This window comes from Bidens hawaiensis, unplaced genomic scaffold (genome assembly GCF_021521415.1).
Source record: "Bidens hawaiensis isolate Kalapana, Puna unplaced genomic scaffold, B.hawaiensis_p1.1 tig00056189_1, whole genome shotgun sequence".
Taxonomy (NCBI): domain Eukaryota; kingdom Viridiplantae; phylum Streptophyta; class Magnoliopsida; order Asterales; family Asteraceae; genus Bidens; species Bidens hawaiensis.
Genome location: NW_027500138.1, coordinates 16,486 through 36,129, shown reverse-complemented (window position 1 = coordinate 36,129; position 19,644 = coordinate 16,486). Strand labels below are relative to the sequence as shown.

At 34.5% G+C, this 19,644-nt stretch overlaps 2 protein-coding genes across 2 annotated transcripts; one reads left to right on the top strand and one right to left on the bottom strand.

Moving 5' to 3' along the window:
- Window positions 1-662: 662 nt before the first annotated feature.
- Window positions 663-4,649, top strand: LOC143601397 (DEAD-box ATP-dependent RNA helicase 36-like). The gene is made up of 6 exons (XM_077078821.1): window positions 663-1,369; window positions 2,097-2,419; window positions 3,228-3,431; window positions 3,506-3,587; window positions 4,228-4,326; window positions 4,420-4,649. Exons 1-6 carry the CDS (start codon window positions 767-769, stop codon window positions 4,588-4,590), a joined length of 1,482 nt encoding a protein of 493 aa, XP_076934936.1. The 5' UTR covers window positions 663-766; the 3' UTR covers window positions 4,591-4,649.
- A 632-nt stretch (window positions 4,650-5,281) lies between these two features.
- Window positions 5,282-7,738, bottom strand: LOC143601396 (protein SOMBRERO-like). The gene is made up of 3 exons (XM_077078820.1): window positions 7,559-7,738; window positions 6,395-6,687; window positions 5,282-5,944 (listed from the first exon to the last, which is right to left on the bottom strand). The coding sequence occupies exons 1-3, from the start codon at window positions 7,731-7,733 to the stop codon at window positions 5,336-5,338; spliced, it is 1,077 nt and encodes a 358-aa protein (XP_076934935.1). The 5' UTR covers window positions 7,734-7,738; the 3' UTR covers window positions 5,282-5,335.
- Between the last annotated feature and the right edge of the window lie 11,906 nt (window positions 7,739-19,644).

Below are 19,644 nucleotides of genomic sequence, written 5' to 3'. Positions count from 1 at the left end.
AAACTTTTAACGAGCTTAAGCTCGGCTCGAGCTCGTGTGTACCGAAAACGGGCTACTCAGCTCGAGCTAGAGCTAGACTTTGCAGTATAAAGCTAATACATTGAAGTTCAAAAGAGATAAAACATATAAATACAAAAGGCTCGAGCTTGGGCTTGATAAGTAAACGAGTTTGATTTTGAGGCTCGGGCTCGAAAAAGCTCGACTTGTTTTGAGCCTTTTATTAATCATTTGATCCGAGCTCGAGTAGCTCATGAGCAGCCCGGCTCGTTTGAATCCCTACTTGAAAAACTAAAGAAGTTCAAATCCTTGACGAATACGGTTTTTTAATATTTGAATCAAATACGTATTTGAGATTTTCAGGTTGGTTCGATTCGAAATTCGAGTTCAAATTATGCATTTTATTTTGTAGCTATACCAACATAGTTGTATACACACACACAATACAATTACAAAAGAACTTTAAAATTTTAATTAGATTTTAAATTACGACATTTAACATTTAATCGAATAATTAACCCAAGAAATGTGTAAAGTTTTAAATTCATAATCTAGTAATTTGGTTTTAACTTTCTGTATATGATTTGTTCATTTAGTTTGTTACTTTCTGTTTAATAGTTTGTTTTTTGATTTCTAGAGCATTGTGCCAACTAGGGGTGTTCAGTGTTCCTACACTCAAAATTCGGTTCGTTTCGGTTCAAGTTCAGTAACTGAATTTCGAAGCGAATTCGAGGCAGTCTATTTAACCCCATTAAGGACTGAATTCACCATGGCTGAACAAGAAGTATTAATCGATGAAAACTTTCCCTTATTTTCTCGAAGAACGTCTTCTAAGCCCGCCGCCACCACCACCACCGTCACAACGACCACCACGTCTGACAAACCCCAACTCACCAAAGACACATCATCAAACACCACCAACACTCGACTCACTTTCGCCGACCTCGGGCTCTCAGACTGGGCTCTAAAAACCTGCAAAGAATTAGGCATGAAAAAACCGACACCCGTTCAACAACACTGCATCCCACGTATCCTTGCCGGCGAAGACGTGTTAGGGTTAGCCCAAACCGGAAGCGGTAAAACCGCGGCTTTCGCGTTACCTGTTCTCCATCGTCTCGCTGAGGACCCGTACGGTGTGTTTTGTCTTGTAGTGACTCCGACACGTGAACTGGCGTACCAGCTGACGGAACAGTTTAAGGCACTTGGGTCGTGCTTGAGTTTGAGATGTGCGGTTATTGTTGGCGGGATGGATATGATTAACCAAGCGCAGACGTTGATGCAACGGCCTCATGTTGTGATTGCAACTCCCGGTAGGATTAAAGTCCTTATTGAACAGAATCCTGATATTCCTGCTGTGTTTTCTAACACCAAGGTATGGATTTTTTTTTTATTTTTTGGAGTTTGTATTGTTTAGTTGTCATCCAAGGATTACATAATATTTGAAGTTTTAATATGGTTTTGTTTATGCCAATGAAAAACTGTGAAATGAAAAAAATGTTGACAAAGCAACTCCAGGGGTATTTTTGTCATTTAAAAAGTTTCTATGCAAGTTTGTTTTTGTCACCAATGGATTATAGAATTCAAAGTAATTAATATGGTTTTTTTATGCCAATGAAAAAGTGAAAAACTTTAGACTGGAAAAAATGTTCATGAATCAACTCTAGGGTTATTTTTGTCATTTTAAATTTTCGGTACAAGTATTTGTCACTCAAGAATTACAAAATGTTAAAAATATTAGTATGGTTTTGTTTATGCCAATGCAAAAACTGTAGAATGATAACAAGTCCATGAATCAACACTAGGGGTATTTTTGTCATTTTACACTTTTGCTGCAAAATTTGGTCACAGTTTGCAAATTATTTAAAGTTTGCCAATGAAAAAATGTTAATGAATCATTCTAGGGGCATTTATGTCATTTTACAGTTTCGGTGCAAGCTTTTGTTACCCAAGGATTCCAAATATATTTAAAGTAACAATATGGTTTCGCTTATGTTAATGAAAACCGTAGAATGAGAAAGATATCCTTGAATCAACTTTTGGGGTATTTTTGTCATTTTATATACATTATTCTTTTAATTAACTGAGATTTGAATTTTCAGTTTCTAGTGTTGGATGAAGCAGATAGAGTTCTAGATGTCGGTTTTGAGGATGAATTACGAGTGGTATTCAACTGTTTACCCAAAAACAGACAAACACTATTATTTTCTGCAACAATGACGGACAATCTCCAATCATTACTCGAGGTTTCAGCAAATAAAGCGTACTTTTATGAAGCTTATGAAGGCTTTCAAACAGTTGACACTCTCAAACAGCAGTATGTGTTTATTCCAAAATCCGTTAAAGATGTTTATCTAGTTCATATTTTATCACGAATGGAAGATATGGGCGTTCGGTCTGCTATCATTTTTGTTTCCAAGTGCAGGTAAACTTATCAACCGTTTAAATTGTAAATAGGGATTAAACTAGATAGTAGTAAAATGACAAAAATGCCCAATTTTGGAAGCCACTTAAGTATCGATCTGGTTTCGTTTATGCCAATTTTGGCTAAAAAAAACCTGCCGGAATTATAGTAAAATGACCAAAATGAACAAAATGCTCAACACGTCTAGAGTTGTAAGTTTATAAAAATACTCTTGAAGCTACTTAGATTTGTTTGAGCTGAATGAGGGGCATTTATATACTTTTTAAACTAGAGCGTTTCAAGTTTAGGGGCATTTTTGTCATTTTACAAATCTTTTATCAGTAGGCTTGTAAATGAACCAAACGAACACAAACTAAGCATGTTTTTGTTCGTCTGTTTAGCTTCATCCAAACAAATGATGGAACACGAACAATTAAATGAATGGTAATTTTGTTTGTTTGTGCTCGTTCGTTAAGAAAATGAATGTGTTTGTGTTCGTCTATGTCGGTTTGTTAACAATATTAATGAACGATTCACGAACGTAAACAGACAAACATAACTGTTTACAGATAAATCCAAATAAAACTAAAAGGTTACAAAGCCACACTAAATTTGGCTAAATAGCCTGCCAGAAATCCCAGAATATAGTAAAATGACAAAAGCGCCCTTAATTTTCAATCTTTTATCACAAATTTTTTTACTTTATTCTAATAGTTATGTGTCCTTAACGAGTTTTTTGTTTATCAACTTAGATGTGTGCAAGATTGAACTTTTTTACATCATACATATGATATATTTTACTTTATCTTATTAATTTATTAATGTGCAGAACTTGCCATCTTTTGGGATTATTAATGGAAGAGCTCGATCATGATGTCGCAGAACTGCATTCACATAAATCACAATCTTTAAGGCTATCTGCTCTTCATAAATTTAAATCTGGAAAAGTGCCGGTTTTGCTTGCAACCGATGTTGCTAGTCGCGGTCTGGATATTCCTACAGTCGATCTCGTGATTAATTATGATATACCAAGGTAAACTTCACAAAGATTTTTTTAATTATTATTAATATTCAATAGTTGATAATACACTATATTCTATTTTTCAGATATCCAAGAGATTATGTTCATCGTGTTGGACGTACAGCTAGAGCTGGTAGAGGTGGATTAGCAATAAGTTTAATCACACAGGTAGAAATTGGAATATATATATATATATATATATATATATATATATATATATATATGGTAAGGATTCTATCGAAATTGAAAACTTTGAGAACCATTTTGAGCCACAAAAAAAACCTCTTAAAAAATATCTAAAAAAATTATAAAACAAAAAAAAAAACGAAAATTTTTAAAAAGTAAAAAAACCAAAAAAATTTATTTTTCATTTCGATTTCATTAAAAAAAACCTAATTATACACATATGTATATTTGTATTTAATCTCCATTTACATAATGTACACATATGTACATTATCATTTATCTTAATTGTACATATGTTATAAAGAATAACACGTATAAAATTAATAAAATAAGTATTATACATATGTGTATAATTTTGCTAAACCGATATTTTTTTTATTTTTTTTCTGATACCGGAATGAAAAATAATTTTTTTTGGTTATTTTACTTTTTTTATTTTCGCATTTTTTTTGTTTTATAATTTTTTTTAAAAGAGTTTTTTTTTGTAGTCTAAAATGGTTCTCAACGAGTCAAAGTTCTCAATTTCAAAATGATTCTCACATTATCCTAATCTTATATATATATATATATATATATATATATATATATATTATTTGGCTTATATTTATTAAATTTTTGGCAGAATGATGTGGAGCTTATTCATGACATTGAAAATGAAACTGGGAAAAAGTTGGAAGAGTTTAAATGCAAAGAGAATGAAGTGCTCGAAAATATTACACAGGTAAGAAATATTTTATTTTAATAAATTTTAAGCAGTTTTTTTTTTAATTTTTTCTTAATGAAGTTATGCAATTTGCTTAAATTTGAAATGTAGATTTTTAATGCGAGACGTGTGGCCAAGATGAAATTTAGCGATGGCGGTTTTGACGAGATGGAGAAAACAAGAAAAGCACAGAAGATGAAAAGTTTAGCCGAAAAAGGATTATTGAAGAAGAATAAGAAACGAAAAAGAAAAACCATTGTGAACAAGATAGAAGCTGAGTAGGTTCAAATGTTGTGCCGGTTGTGGTGTTTTTGATTATGATAGATTATTTCCTTCTTTATATATATATGAATTACCAACTCTGATTATGCATGATCGTCGATTCAATTCGTAAGCATTAACCTCGCGTTTGGGTTGGGGGTTGGTCTGGCGATCCGTCTAAGATTACAATGAAAACATCAAAACTTGTTAAAAATGGTAGCCATTTACAACTTTATTACTATCGTCAATTCGCTTACATAATGTCATTCTGTTTTGACTAGTTTAGGTAAAATGTTACCTAGGTCGTGTTGGAATGAGTAATTGACTTGCGTTTGGATTTCTACATTTCAACTAAACACGTCAAAACTGGCGGGTTGCCGGGTTGGTTCGGATAGGGTGATGGGTCAGAAGACTCAGAACGAGTCGTTTAAAAATGATACTATTTTTTTGGGGTCATGAGTTTTGATAAAAATCTTTAAAAAACGAAACTTATAAAGATTCGGTTCGATATTATCATATCTAAAAAGTGTTCAATAGTATCCTGAGTGAGATCTAAACATTATATTGCATCGGTCGGTTTGACTGGATCGACGAGTGCATATGTATCACATGATCTATATATGATTGAAAGATTTTGACAGATTCATACCAAGGTAGAAGAACTCAAGCAATGTAAGGCATTGTTCACTACACTAATAAATAATAATATTCATAATACATTAAATTTAATAACTTTTCTTAAAAAAAACATATGTAGCAGCCTCCTCTACTTAGGGAACTTCAAAACATCTGTTTCATAACCAATGTTATGAAAAGGAAACATACTAGATTGCGGGTTCACATCCGGATGATCAAAGTGTTGTGACGATGAAGGATCATCGCATGTTCCTTGTTGATTATGATGACTAAAAGTAAACCCCGAGTGATGTTGGTTCATAGCTAGAAGTTTGTCCAAGAATGACCAGTCTGCAGTTACGTTACTAGCACTCGCTAAAAGTGTCTTGTCACAACCACCCTGACTCATTGACATCAAGCTCAACAAGTTCTTGGAACAATGCACGTCGTTATTGTTGTTATTGACGAGTTGATGGCTTTGATGTTGTGGTAGAAAATACGGAGGGTGTTCGTGAGGAGACGTCAGGAGTTGAGGAAGATGCATTGAACCGTCGAATAATGATGTGTTACTAGTAATGTTGCAATTGTAGCCGTGTAGAGCTTGCATACCTTCGTCGTGCTTGTTGAAATTATCTTGATCGTCTAATTGATGGTGATCGTCTTCGGTATGAAGAGTATGGTTGTGGTGATCTTCTCCTTGATATGGGCTTCGATTATTGTTTCGTTTCTTGAATACTCGACATACGACCCAACCATCTTCCTGTTTTCGATATTAAGTAGTTCAATGTTAAAAATTAGTCAATTATTCGTTCACTACTAGAAAATTGACTAATAGATGTGAAAAATTCATGATTGGCGGATCAGCGTTATATCAAATTCCAAAAAATGTAAAATAAAAATAAAATTAAAAATTTCACTCGTGATCCGTCAGTGAAAACTGACGGATTTTCCACGCTGAAGGATAAAATCTAAAGAAAAATATATAAAATTAATTAATATTTTTCTTTGTGTTTAAAAAGTGATTTTTTTTACTATTTTTCTAATTATCTAGAGTTAATAATGTAATGTATGTAACATCTTAAAATATCAAAAGTAATTAGGCTAAAACTTAAAAAAACTTATTATTCACACCATTAGAAATTATATTCCAAAACAAACATTTAACTTATTATGTGCAACATCATATAACATGACATGTTAAACTATATACCTGGACTTCTGATGGTGTGGTAGCATTAGAGTACTGATCATCTAGGCGATATTCGTGCATGATCCAATCGGTTTTTTGCCCGTGTGGGGCCCGACCCGTGTAGAAAACGAGGGTCTTCCGCAACCCAATTCTCTTTGAATTGCTATTTAGATGGATGGCTTTGTCTCTCCCGGTCGCCTTCCAGAATCCAGCAGCCGTGGCTCGGTTTGTTCTTGTTCCGGTTGGATACTTCTTATCCTTGTGACTAAAGAAGTACCATTCGTTTTGCGGACCCGACCTGATTCTACACCTATCTACATTCAAACATGTAGTATGTCAAATATGAATAACAGTTTGGGACCAGCTATGCACACACCGTTTCAAACAACCTTCCAGATAAAGGTCAGACTACTGTTTTGACAAAAATAATAATTAAAGTTTGACCTTTCGTGCCTCCATGGTCAGAATGGCTGGTCTAGATATTGGACACACCGCTGTTCTGACCAATAATTTCGAACCCCCCCCCTTCCCCCAATGGTCATATCGACAGACTAAATATTCGGGGTGTGCAAGAAACCAAAAAAACCAATCCGAAACCGAAAAAACCGAACCGAAACAAAAACCGATGGTTTGGTTTTATATTTTTGTAAAAACCGCACTAACGGTTCGGTTTTGGTTTTGCATGTAAAAAAAACCCAAAAAAACGAACCGTACCGAATTCCAAAATTTTTGTTTTAATATATTTTATATTAAGTAATCTATATAAATTTAATAAATATGTAACTTTTTTTTTATCAAATGTATAGTAGTCTATTATTTTACTATTAACAAAATTATTTATACCTAAATTCATTATTTTTTGTCAATTTTTTTTCGACCTAAACTTTTCAAGCTCAAATGGCTAGAACCGAAAAAACCGAAACCAAAACGAAATCTGAAAAGCCGAAACCAAAAAAAACGAAACCAAACGGTTTCAAAAACTCCAAAAACCGAAGTTTTGGTTTTCGGTTTAGTTTTAGCCAAAAACCAAACCGAACCGCACCACACACACCCCTACTAAATATTATTCAAACGGCGATTCTAACCAATAATTTTCAAAACTTAACTTTCTTTTGTTCAAAACAGCTGTCTAATTATTTTGTGAATAACTGTTTTGTACAAACTAAAGTTAGGGTTTGGTGTAACCTTTGAGATCCCATGGCTCAAGCTTGTTGAGATCAACTTCTCTAATAACATCAAGATCAATGGGCTCATATGAAACCTTCTTCCTCAAGTAATAATAAAGCAACTCCTCATCCGTCGGATGGAACCGGAACCCTGGTGGGACCGACAGTTCGCCACCGTTGCCTGTGGTCATCATCTTGTTTAGTTATAACTTATAACCTTGCAAATAGCCTTGAGATTATTATTCAAACTTTATTTATGTATGCATGCATGCATGAGTTGACTCAGTTTTGATCCTCTTTAGGTTGGATAATAATAAACAGATTTCACTACTTGTTTTCTCTTTCTTGTCTTTATAAACTTTGCCAACTTGCTTTCTTTCTGTCAACTTTTGTTGTTAAGTTTTTCTTCTTTGACTCACCGACATCCTCCAAATTATATATATATAGAGAGAGAGAGAGTCAGGTTATCGTACAATAATCCTTAAATTACAAAAACGTACACGAATCATGCTCAAGGCAAAACAAAACGCTCAAAGCCAAAATACCAAAAAGCTCAAGCCAGATTACAAAAACGCTCAGCCAAAAATACAAAAACGCTCAAAAAAATCAAAATACGCTCAAAACGGGTTTCGTGAAGAAAAGTAAAAAATGTAAAAGATTAACCGATTAACGATCAAAATCTGTTTTTTCGGTGAATCGATGATTAATTGGGTATGTATTGATGATTCCGAGATGTTGGGATGTGATTTAATGGATCAATTTCGTAAATATAGGTACTTTTATACGTTAAGGATTATTGTATTCTATCATATATATATATATATATATATATATATATATATATATATATATATATGAGAGAGAGAGAGGAACATTGTAAACTTTTGTGAATATGTTTACACTATTAATCTATCATTTTACACTTCAAAGCTATATATAGTTGATAGTATTTTAATTTGTTATATTTTGTAACTTTTACTGTTTTAAAATTTGTAAATATAAAAATTGTATAGGGGTTACATGTTATACACACATCGTTTGACGTCTAATCTCTCACTATCTCAAACGATCATCGAGATATTGGTCAAACGGTTGTTTTGATCAACAAGTTTCAAAGTTTACCCCTGCTTTTAGAATGGTCGTCAGGGAATATGTCGGATGACCCCTTTGACTGCCAACTATATGAAACGGCCTTTTGAGTGTTTTGTAGCCGACCATTTGAAGATGTATAATCACATGAGGGAGGTGTAGCTATAGCATGACCCATTGTTCATGATCATAAATCTTGTCTCTCTTTAAAAAAAAAATATAAAGATATGGAGCTAATTAACCCGATAACTCACTCGAAAGTAGAAAACCTTACACACAACTTAAAAAATACATAACTTGAGATACATATCGAGTTAGGAGCCATTATATGAGCATGTAATGGGCGACCTGGCTTATTGTCAAAGGCGAATTCCATATCTTAAGCACTGATTTCTAACTTAACCGTTTCGTTTTTAAATTTTACGAGTTTTAACTTATTTCTATGTGAAAACATGTGAACCTTTTATTTGATTCAATTTCATAATTATACAATTAAGTTAAGGTTAAATTAAGATTTACCAAATATAGTCAACATTAGACTTAGGACCCGCATGGCCGCATATACTTATTCTAGGTATAAAGTGAGATCCAATGCAAAAATAAATTATATAAAATTATATGCTAAGTACATAAGTTGTTTAATTATGTACATGGAAACTAGTAATGCTTAACAGCTGTAACGTGACAAATTATTATTATTATTATTATTATTATATATAACAATTAACAATTTTGGTGTCGCTAAGTTTTGACCGGATCATTTAGTGGCACCGTATTAATTCTTGCCATTTTGTTTTTTCTTTTTCATTTTTTCTGTTTTAATTCCTGCACCGTAAGAAAAATAACAGAAATCGATCGAATTCGCGTACACTTACAGCCTCAATGTCTGGGACTGACAATTATCGGGAATTAACGTATGAGTTTACCAACCGACACCACCTCATATCGGTCCACCTCAATTTTTTACATTTTACCGTTTTTAGCTCCGGTACCAAAACTAAAGTAACCGAACTTGTGTCGAGTTACCGCTTCATGCACGGGACCGACAGCGCTTGGGTCTTACCACTGCTCGGTTTACCTGGATTGAATGTTTTATTCGTTTATATGGTAATCTTTTTATTTATTACTTTGATGAATTTATTTTTTAGGTTTTAGCGCTCAGGTTTTACCAACGGTGTCTATGTTCGAATTCACGTCAATTTACTGCCTCAACATCCAGGACCGACAACGTTTGAGTTTATCAATATTTGTGTTTTACCAACCTAGCCCGACGCAATACACCTGGAAAAACACTAGTTCAAGATAATAACAAGCTACTTCATCTTTTGTAAAATAAATATGTTTGTCCATCTAGTTAATTAACTAAGTAGTAACCAAAATGGATTAATTTCAACTTGATAAAGTTTGGTCAAATAAAAATAAAATATTGTAAGTATAAAAGATATACATATATATATAAAGTGTCTTATTATTCCTTAATAAGCGGTAGCATGTTTAAAGAAGAAAATAATGTAGCATTGGCACGTGAATATGGACGACTGAAGAAAGCAATATCCAGAAAGTCCGTCGGATCTACGTTACTAGGTATCATAATAATAATATTAATATTATTAATAATACTTATATTATTTATCATTGCTTTTACATGTAGGCTGCGGCTAGAGTTAACTATTTTGCAAGGCACGGCGTTACACATTTAAAAAATATTATAAAATTTTATTAATTAATTAATTATATACACATCACCCATTCTTTCATATATCTATTTAATTAGAATGATTAATTAAATAGTATTACGAATATGTATATGAGACCGAGTATAAGATTAGCTGTATATTATTTTCACTTGGTTTGAAAAAAATATGATATTAATTAGATGATACCGATATGAATATATTTTTATAAGAATAAAAAGTAAATTGAAAATTTTTAAAAGTATATAATTGTTATGAGTGTACTTGATATATACAGTTGATTTTTAGGGAAAACTTTATGTTGAGTTTCAAACAATGAGAATTATAACGGGTATCGGTATACCTGATACACACACATGTAAACTCATGTACAAACATGTAATGGGCAACGTGTACCTGATAGGTATGTTGCTGGTAATTATGAGACACAAAAAGATTACCAAAACTTATCCCACACACGACCAATTGTCATCCCACAATGTATTTCAAATACATATAATCATCCCAACAATATGGGCATGGTTCAGTAAACATGCATGCACGTTTTAAGTAATTACGTCGCGTGTCATCTAATACCGATATAACATACTTGTCTCATACCTGTAAACTTTTTTTAAGCCAATCACATCACGTTTCATTACCCTGAATTTTTCGGATTTATCCATTGGGTTCGGGTTCATTTTCTACCCCACCCATTATACTATATCTAGTTATCTACCTATTATATAATAATATAATATTGGTTACCAAATTTCATTTCATTCCGTTTCATGGATCTCGTGTACCTCGGTCATGACAACTATGACATTACTGCAATCTCAAAATATGTAACTTGAACTCCGTGTTAGATGAGTAGTTAATATAATGTTATTAATAGCACCTTGCAAGATATCATTGCATGGGAGAATATCTAAACTCTGGATACGACTGTAAACGAATCGAACGAACACGAATAAAGTCTTGTTCATGCTCGTTTGTTAAGAAAATAATGTGTTCACGAGCACTTACCAAACGAGATTTTATGTTCGTGTTCGTGCATTAAGGAAATTAATATGTTCACGAACGGTTCACGAACACAAATAAAAATCGGCATAGCCTAGAGATTAAGACTGATGTATTCGTCAATGTGAATAATGAAAACCTGTAAACGAATTGAATGAACACGTACAAGGCATGTTCATGTTCATTTATTTAACTTTAAAAGAACACAAACACTTAATCGAGCAAATATTTATGTTCATGTTCTTTTATTTAAAAATGGACATTTGTGTTCGTTTGTTTAAAATATAAACGAATATAACTGAACAAAGACAATCGAACATAAATGAACATATATGAACAAATGTAAATGAACACAAACAAACATAAACAACTTAAATGAAAACACTTAAATGAACAAAAATAAAAACCAAAGTAGATGACATATCCATATAATATTTAATTATTTTTTATTAATACATAAACGGATATAGATAAACAGACATAAACAAACAAATAAACGAACATAAAGAACGTTCATGAACATAAATGAAAGAACGAAACATGTGTTCATGTTCGTTCATTTATTAAATAAACGAATATAAACGAACTTCCCGTTGAATGGTTCACGAACAGTTCACCAAACGTACGGTTCGTTTACAGGCCTTACTCTAGGTATAGCAAGAATTAATATATATATATATATATATATATATATATATATATATATATATATAAATTATTAGGGAAATTTGATTTAGCCAGTACAATTAAAGTTTAAAATGTGCTCATTTAGGATTTTGATATAAGGTTGTAAGTTGCTCTGTGATTTATGTTATTCTAATTTTTAAGAGTCTAATCGGGCGCATTTGAAAAAAAAAAACATGTTTAAGTCTGACTTGATTCAAGCTTTTAGCAAACATGTTTTAAGTATTTCATTAGCTTGTTTACACTTTTACACTTAAGTATTAATTTGGTCCCACTTATATTAGAAAAACAAAATTAATAACATGAGTGATGACGTAAAATGCCCTCGAATATTCAAATAAACATAAATTTATCGAGCATTTACATTGGAGTCTCTATCTTATACCTTAACCTTATATTGATGCATAAAAGTTTTCGATGTAAATGATCAAGTGTCACTTAGGGCCTAGGGGTGTGGAAAGCCCGTTTGGTTTGTATTTAACCATAGCATAAGTGAGCTTCGATTATGATAGATTGCGTAACCATCTTACCGATGGTTGGTTAAGCATAGTTTGGTCGTCAGTTATGTGTTGGTTTTAGTTAATTTTCCAATGTATTTTTTGGTGTTCTAGTTGAAAATGGTTCAGTTATGGACTGTGGAGTTCCAAGCTTGGTAACGGATAGTTGTAGCATGATATAAAACAATGTTTGAAATATGAGATATAAAAGTTGGATAATCACAAACTTACAAGGTTCGGTTTAGTTTGGTTAAAGTCAATTAACAAAAACAAGTAACTGTAACCATAACCTAACGGTCGGTTAATCAGATTCACTTAACCATAGCAGATCAACTTTTTTATCATGATTATTTTCGTTACTTGGTTTTCTGTTATGATTCAGTTTTTCCTCATCTCTGCTTATAAAATTTCAGCATATCTATAAATGGATTCATACAAATATACAATGCAAACAAAACACAAAAATACTTGATGTCTAAAGAAGTTGGGTTATTGTTACGGGTTGTAAGCCCAATTAGAAAAGTCAACTGGGCCTGGGCTTCTGATCACTTTCTAGCTTCTAATAAACCAAATAAATAAATAAATAAATAAATAAAAAATCAGTTTTATTAAATTGTTACTTAAAATGGTAAATTCAATTGCATTAAACGCAAAAATAGGATTCTATTGCCACTAGTTTGTTGATTCATGACAAATTATAAATAACTCTAGTGTTAAATATATAAAGACTACGTTAGAAACTCATGTATTATATGGGTTGCCACATCATTAGCTAGCAGTCGTTCAATTGTTGCCTGGCGGTGGTCACGTGTTCAGGTTGAAATAAATTACAAGGCGAAACTTGTGTCAATAGAATTTTTTGTCATATACATGAAGAACCCATAAATTAAAAGAAAAACATAATATGATCCGATTTAACAACTGATTTTTATCATATGCGTGAAACTTGTGATAAAAGTGTGTGTGTTCAAGCTTTCATAGCATATGTTACAATTATTGTTAATGATTTTCTGAGAAATTATTGTTACCAAAATGTTAGGCCATGGTTAAAAGAATATGTTATAATTCCTTGTCTAACTCGTGCCTCAAGGTCATATTTATTTGAAATGTAAGCTTTTATAAACAAAGCGAAAATAGCCGCACCGCTCCCTCCACAACCTGGAGGAAGCAATCCGCTAAACAACAAACTATATTACCTTAATATTACACCAATTCGCCCACTCTACGCTTTTACATTTAGATCGGTTTTTAAACTAAAGGAAACCTAACAACTTAATATTCCCTTTTGATCTCTTCAATCTTCACTTCCTTACCACCGTACATTTTGTCATTTCTCGCTTTCTATAGTCTTCAGCATGCTATAATAATTATCTTGTAAAACCAAAAATTGGAGAAACCTTACACCGCCGGCTTATATACTCCCAAACCACCGCCACGTTCACACAACCTGTACATATACGATCCACCGTCTCCCATCCTGCCTCACACAAGGTACATAAACTGTTATCAATCCGAGTATATCTTAAATAAATGAAATTACTATGAGTTTAAAACCTTCCTCTTCATTTAAGATTTTCGCCCCTTTAAGCTAAATTATTAAATTAGTGTGACAATATTCTGACTTACACCTAAAAAGCAGCCTGGATAATTTAGTGACCAACTTTTCAAAAAAGTGAATAAAAAGTAGGGCAACACACTCAAATAACCTTAACTAATAACGAACAACCAAAGGGTTTCTAGCCGAATGATATTAAGGTGCGATGGAAATGGGTTTCTCTTTATTACATTGAGAATTCGAGTCTCATAATGAACAAATGATGTAGATTTAAAAGTAAATTTAGTGAATTTTAGTTAGCCATTAAAAAAAGAATAACCATATGCAATAAACGATGTAAATAGTATAAACTGTAGATAAAAATACCGGTTTGATAAAAGTCCATAATATCACTACATTTAGTAACATCATTCTAACCGATAAGTCACCATGTCAGGACTACAGCCATATACCATAGTTAAAAACTAGGTTACGATGTTTTATAACCCATATGCTATTATGTAAGTAATAAAATTGTTTAGGCTTGTAAACGATGCAAGAAAGGGATATGTTTGTGTTTGTTTGTTTAACTTTAACAGAACACGAATGTTAGATACTGATCGATTAAGAGAGAACAGAAGAATTAGACAAAGAGGAAATTTACTCAAATCATCGATATCTCCTTCTCATAGATTACATTAAGTACACCAGTTAATTGACTACCAACAATTACAAAACCCTTGTTCTTTCAACAATTACATTTCTAGTCCCTATATAAATTTTTATAACCGTAAAAAAGCTCCCCCCGTATAAAATTCTTGACATAAAAAATCAAAAACATCGATGAGAGCCGGTTAGCAATGAAAAGATATCAAGAAACACACTTTATTGAACTTAGCCCGTATTCTTCAAACGTTGCAACTTAGATGTACTCTTGAAAATATGATATATCTTCGGATCATATTTTTGGTGAATGTACTCTTGCATATAGGATATGGAGTTGCGCTGGTAGATGGTTGGATATTTTGTATCATGTTGTCCATTCTCCGCATTCGATAATCCGCATTCGATAATTTTGTGTAAATTCCCTTATTTTACGAAGAAGAGATGTTTTTGAGACAATCTTTTTTATGGAGTTTGGTAGTTGACTTTAATTTTTATTTATTTTTTTATTCTAGAATGATTCATACATCTTATAATTCCACCTTTAAATTACATTTTTATTAGGGTTGTCAATTCGTGTATAAACAGGTTTAATAGGTTAGAAACGACACACTTAACACGTACAAGTATCAAACATGAACACAACTTATTTAACTACTTTATATGTAGTTGGTAAACCCACGTATTGTATTTGTAATTAATAATAGCAGATTACATGAGAATATATAATAGATACAATTACACATTAATCCCTCTAATATACAAGTGTGTATATATATATATATATATATATATATATATCTAAACTGTCTAATAGTCCCCCTCAAGCTAAGCCCGGGAAACGAGCTGTAGCTTGTCCCGTAAGAGCATGAATCGTTCCGAGGATAACGGCTTTGTAAAAACATCTGCTATCTGATCATGAGTAGAGATAAATTGAACTGACAATTTCCCTTGAGCAACTCTTTCTCGTACAAAATGGAAATCGACCTCGACATGCTTTGTGCGAGCACAAAAGACTGGATTTGCTGACAAATATGTGGCCCCGAGATTATCACACCATAAGACTGGAGCAGATATCACTGGTACACTAAGTTCACAGAGGAGTGCTTCAAGCCAAGTTAGCTCAGCCATTGTGTCAGCTAAGGCCTTGTATTCAGATTCAGTTGAGGATCGAGAAACGGTTCGTTGCTTCCGAGCTGACCAAGAGACAAGATTGGAACCAAGATAAATGGCAAAACCCCCGGTGGATCGACGGTCGGGACAACCAGCCCAGTCTGCATCTGAATAGGCTGTTAAAGGTCGATCATGTTGATGATGAGCATCTGTGTAAGCATGTAATGTAGAACCAGAGGAGCGTTGGATAAATAAACCATGATCTAAACTGCCCTGAAGATATTTGTGAATACGTTTGACAGCAGACCAATGATTTTGTGTAGGGGAATGCATAAACTGACAAACTTTGTTGACTGCAAAAGCTATATCAGGTCGTGTAAGGGTGAGATATTGTAAGGCGCCAACAATCTGACGATATCTAACCGGGTTGTCAAATGGCTAACTGTCACCAAGAGCCAAGTTAGCCGAAGTTGAGCACGGAGATGAAACAGGCTTAGATGTGGAAAGGCCTGCTTTGTTTAAGACTTCCAAGATGTATTTTTTCTGAGAAAGCAATATATTTGGCCCTTTGGAGTTAACTTCAATCCCCAAGAAATAACCGAGAGCACCCATATCTTGTAAGACAAAAGTAGTACTCAAATGTTGAACAACTCTATCAATGGCAATTGGACTATTGCCGGTCAAAATAATATCATCCACATACACAAGCATGTATAACAGAGTACCCGCATGAGAGTAAATAAAAAGTGACGGATCAGTGTTTGATCCCTTAAAGCCCAGTTTTTGAAGAGCCCCAGATAATCGTTGAAACCATGCGCGAGGGGCCTGCTTCAGACCATATAGTGATTTGTGCAACAAGCACAGATGATGCAGACGTTTAGGATCAGTAAAGCCAGGCGGTTGTCGTAAGTAAACAGTCTCACGCAAATCGCCATTTAAAAATGCGTTCTGAACATCCAACTATCGAAGAGACCATCCTCGAGTAACCGCCAAAGTAAGAACCACCCGTATAGCTGTGGCTTTGACAACGGGACTAAAGGTTTCATGATAATCAATACCAGCCTGTTGGTTGAAACCTTTAGCAACGAGACGAGCCTTGTATCTTGTAATGACCCCATGTTGATCCCGTTTGATTCTATAAACCCATTTGCAATCAACAACATTAGCATTCTTAACTGGTGGAACTAAAGTCCAAGTACCATTTTTCATTAGTGCATTGTATTCGGCAGTCATGGCATCCCGCCATTGAGGATATTTATATGCAACGGTGAAGGTGGAGGGTTCTCGTTGAATGTGATCAGTGGTGGCGGTATTGGCAGATGGTTGATAATGGTTAGTTTTAGGAGGATTTTGTCTGAGATTTGCAGGTCTTGAACGGTTTAAAGGGGCGGTGGTAGTGGTGGACGGTTGAACGGGTTGTTTGGTACGTCTCTGGTAAGTTTGGACAGGGGAGGAATGGGCCTGAGTGGAATTTTGTGGAGCCAAGACTGGTGGTGAAGAGGCTACGGTTTTGGTGGGAATGGTGTTAGTGGGTATCGGTGGGGGTGATTGTGGTGCTGTAGGGGTGGATGTAGGCGGTGGATCAGGTGATGTGTCAGGCGAAATAGAAATAGGGACATTTGGAGGTATAGGATAGGAGGAGATACAGGGATCAGGTTGTGGAGAAGATTGTGGGAGAGGATTTGGTTGTGAAAATGGAAAAAGAGATTCATTGAAACGCACATATCGAGCAATGTAAAGGCGATTAGTTGTGGTATCGAGACAACGATAACCATGATGGGAGGAGCTATAACCAAAGAAGACACATGGCAATGAGCGAAAATCCATTTTATGTTTGTTGTAAGGTTGTAAATGAGGATAACATTGGCAACCAAAAACACGTAGAAAGGAGAGATCCGGTGTTCGTTTGAAGATGTGTTTAAATGGAGAAATTTTGGGAGCAGTACGTGATGGCATACGATTGATGAGGAACACTGCCGTGTCAAAGGCAAAATGCCAGAAACGTTGAGGGACACCCGACTAAGCGAGAAGGGTGAGTCCGGTTTCAACCACACGTCTATGTCTGCGCTCAACAAACCCATTTTGCTCACTGGTGTGAGGACAAGATAAACGGTGAACGATGCCAAGTGAGATAAAATAGGGAGAAAGATATCGAAACTCGCCACCCCAGTTAGTTTGGACCGATTTTAATTTAGTGTTAAATTGTCTTTCAATCATAGCATGAAACTGCTTAAAAACCGTGCAAACATCGGATTTTTGTTTTAACGGGTAGAACCACATATAACGAGTAAAATGATCAACACAGAGTAAAAAATAACTATCACCATTGGGGGATTCAACTGGTGCTGGCCCCCAAACATCACAAAAAATTAAATCCAAAACATTATTATTCTGAAAAGTGGAAGATAACAAATGCAGTTTTGAGGATTTTCCCATGTGACACGAATTACAAGATTGACTCAAACTTTTATTACTGACAGGAAGTGAAAAATTAAAAATCATGGACTTCAAAAGATCTGGATGTGGATGCCCAAGTCTTTTATGCCATGTATCAGCAGAAGCACGAACAGCAGAGAAAGCAACTTTAGGAAGAGAACGAAGCACCAGAACTTGAATGGAGTAGAGCCCGTTGTCACTTGGACCCATGAGGAGGGTGTTCCGTGTTAACATATCCTTCACAGCAAAAAAAGTTGCATGAAATTCAAAGAAAACGTTGTTATCAAGACAAAATTTTTGAACAGAAAGAAGATTGCGTTTAATTTGTGGAACGTGAAGAATATCAGATATCGAAAATGTTTTTGTGGGTGAATGAAATTTAGTTGAACCAATATGTAAGATAGGTAAACCCTCACCGTTGCCAACATGAAGAAAATCTGCACCGTAATAGGGGGCGAAGTTATCAAAACTTTGAAGATCAGATGCAACATGACTGTTGGAACCAGTGTCGGGAAGCCATGCAGTTGATGCCTGTGAGCGGAAGTCAGCATAGTTGGCTGTTGGTTGTTGTGACCTCAGAGTGTTAGGATCACGGTAGGGGCAGTGAGATGGTATATGCCCGATGCCACATCTATTGCAAGTGTCATGAATTGTATTTTGAGTTGTGGACCAACTGAATTGACCCCTGTTGCCACCACGATTGTTGTTATTATTGGAGTAACGATAATTACCACGTCCACCACGGTTTTTGTTTGAATATCCACGCCCACGGCCACGAGAAGCATACATGGCTTGTGGCTGGGTGGATGATTGCTGGACCGTAAGACCAAGTTGAGACATAAGTTGTTGAAGGGCAGTTAACGTGTCTGCTAGGATGACAGCAGGTGGTGTCGGTGTGGTGGTGGTGGCAGTAAAAGCCTGAGTAGTGACTGGTTCAGGTTTCTTAACCATGTAATCATGGTCTGAGATAAGGCCATTCAAGTCAGAAAAAGCGGTCGGAAACTGACGACCCAATATGGTAGACTTCAAAGTATTGTACTCGTCACGAAGTCCTGTCAACACATGCATAACCAGATCCTTTTCTTTGACCGGTTTTATATTTGCCAAAGCATCATCGTACTCCTGAGCACGAGTGAGATAGGCAATAACAGTTTCATTCTCTGCCATTTGAATCCTTTGTAGCTGCTGTTTCAGAGTGTATTCACGGGAGGAAGTATGAGGGGCAAAAGCACGTTCCAATGCTGCCTATAATTCCCTCGAAGTTGTACCTTGAACATGTTTGAAAGCACCTTCAGATATTGTAGACAGAAGAAGCATACGTACATGCGCATCATTAGAAACCCAGATTTCATGATTGGGATTAACCTGAGTTGTGGGTTCAGTGTTTTTGTCA